The 2,444-nt window shown below is 49.7% G+C and overlaps 1 protein-coding gene across 1 annotated transcript in view; it reads left to right on the top strand.

Moving 5' to 3' along the window:
* Positions 1–2,080, top strand: part of LOC116577974 — a 20,381-nt gene extending 18,301 nt beyond the window's left edge. Inside the window, 1 exon segment of the mRNA XM_032321784.1 lies at positions 14–2,080. Coding sequence (XP_032177675.1) covers positions 14–2,080 — 2,067 coding nt within the window.
* The last annotated feature ends 364 nt before the right edge of the window (positions 2,081–2,444 follow it).

Here is a 2,444-nt window from a genome sequence, read left to right as displayed (position 1 = left end):
GGAACAACAAGAGGCTTTTGATAGAATAAAGCGGGCACTGCTTTCAGCCCCCACCTTGGCCTTACCAGATCTAAAAAAATCCTTCACCCTGTACTTGGAAGAAAGGAACGAGGTGGCACGAGGAGTACTGACCCAATCCTTGGGCCCCTGGAAGCGCCCCATAGCCTATCTATCCAAAAGATTGGATCCTGTTGCTGGCGGGTGGCCAAAATGCCTGAAAGTCATAGCCGCCGCAGCTTTACTTGTCAGGGATGCTGACAAATGGACTTTGGGACAGAAAATCACTCTTATTGCCCCTCACACTTTGGAAAGTGTGATCCGGCAACCCCCAGACCGCTGGCTCTCCAATGCTCGCATAACCCACTATCAGAGCCTCCTGTTAGACAAAGACCGCATCTCTTTGGGCAATCCTGTGCTCCTTAATCCCGCCACCCTGCTGCCAGAGGAGACGGATGATCCAGTAATCCATTCCTGCCAGGATATCCTGGCTGAAGAAACAGGCAGGAGGCCAGACCTCAAGGACAGACCCCTGCCCCATGCTGATGTAAATTTATTCACGGACGGGAGCAGCTTCCTACAACAAGGGGAGCAACAGGCAGGGGCAACAATAGTTGGGCCTCAAGCTGTGGTTTGGTCAGCACCCTTAACTCCTGGAACTTCTGCTCAGAAAGCAGAACCTATTGCTCTAACCCAAGCCTTGCACCTGGCGACGGGCCAGCGGGCTAATATCTACACAGACAGCCGCTATGCCTTTGCCACTGCTCATGTACATGGTGCCATCTACCGGCAGCGGGGGCTTCTCACCTCCGCTGGAAAAGAAATCAAGAACAAACGGGAGATTATAGATCTCCTTGAGGAGATCCACCTCCCAAAGGAGATAGCCATCATACACTGCCCTGGACATCAAAAAGCTGAAGACCCAGTTGCCCAGGGCAACCGTCGCACAGACGAAGAAGCAAGATCGGCCGCCCTGCGTGACCCCCCGGTAGCAAACATCCTGACTACATTGGAAGAAGTCACTGAGCTGGAGACCCCAAAAGAAAAGGTAAATGAATTTTTACTTTTCACCCACCGCCTCACCCATCTAGGCACCAGAGTGCTGCTGGAATTATTAAAGGACCAAAATCTACCGTCCCTACCTCCGGGTAGGACAAAGGACCTGGATCAAGACATTGTTTCCTCCTGCGAAGCCTGCACAGTGACAAACGTGCAACAAGCAGACGGCTCCGCCGGAACCAGGGACCAGGGAAACCGGCCTAGAATCTTCTAGGAAGCAGACTTCACCGAAGTAACACCAGCAACATATGGAAAGAAGTACCTGCTAGTCTTTATAGACACTTTTTCAGGATGGGTTGAGGCCTTCCCCACCAAAAAGGAGGCGGCCATAATCGTGGCCAAAAAGATCCTAGAGGAGATCTTTCCCCGATTTAAGCTGCCTAAGGTAATGGGATCTAATAATGGACCTGCATTCGTGGCCCAGGTAAGTCAGGGATTGGCCAGGGTCTTGGGGTTTAATTGGAAATTACATTGTGGATATAGACCCCAGAGCTCAGGACAGATAGAAAGGATAAGTAGAACTATAAAAGAGACCTTAACCAAATTAGCTATAGAGACTGGCTTGAAAGATTAGACGGTGCTCCTTCCTTATGCCCTCTTCCGTGCGCGTAATACCCCTCCCCCCTCTAGGAGGAACCTGACCCCATTTGAAATCCTCTATGGGGGACTCCCTCCTTTAAAACACACGACTGAACATGGATATGGGACATCTGTTACTTCCTCTGCCATGCTGATACCCAGACTTAAGGCTCTGGAGGCCATCCAGAAATATATCTGGAAGGGCCTATCAGAGGCCTACCGACCGGGTACTGTTACTCCCCACTCTTATTCTGTAGGTGATTGGGTCTACGTCCACCGACACCAGGTACGCAACCTTGAGCCTCGATGGAAGGGACCCTACTTGATCCTGCTGACCACGCCAACTGCTGTCAAGGTTGACGGCATCGCGGCCTAGATCCATGCTAACGGGACCCATACTTATTCTCCTCCTGCTTTTGACTCTAGGACCCTATATTTTAAATAAGTTAATAGCCTTTAAGCAAGATAGAATAGGACAGATCAAGTTAATGGTAATAAGGCAACAATATAAAGCATTACACTCGGATAATATTCACAATCTCTAAGGTTAGAGATACCCACAAGAAGAAGTGGGGAATGAAGAGATCCAGAGCTGAAAGAGTTAAGTTGTGTGGAGCTTCTGCTAACTTGCTTTTCTGTAACTGCTCTGCTGCTTTGCGGGTCAAACCTTGAGAAGTAGGAGCATGGTCTTCCCTTTGTGTTCCCCTCCATTCCCCCGAGGCCCCACATCCTGAGTACGTTCCCTGCTCAAGAGATGTCCTTGAATTATGTTTGTGGTTAAGAAAGAAGAGAACTATTTTGTCCTAGTT

This window comes from Mustela erminea, chromosome 18, assembly GCF_009829155.1.
Source record: "Mustela erminea isolate mMusErm1 chromosome 18, mMusErm1.Pri, whole genome shotgun sequence".
NCBI lineage: Eukaryota > Metazoa > Chordata > Mammalia > Carnivora > Mustelidae > Mustela > Mustela erminea.
The sequence above is the reverse complement of the archived record's forward strand: the minus strand, read 5'-3'. Positions and strand labels throughout refer to the sequence as shown.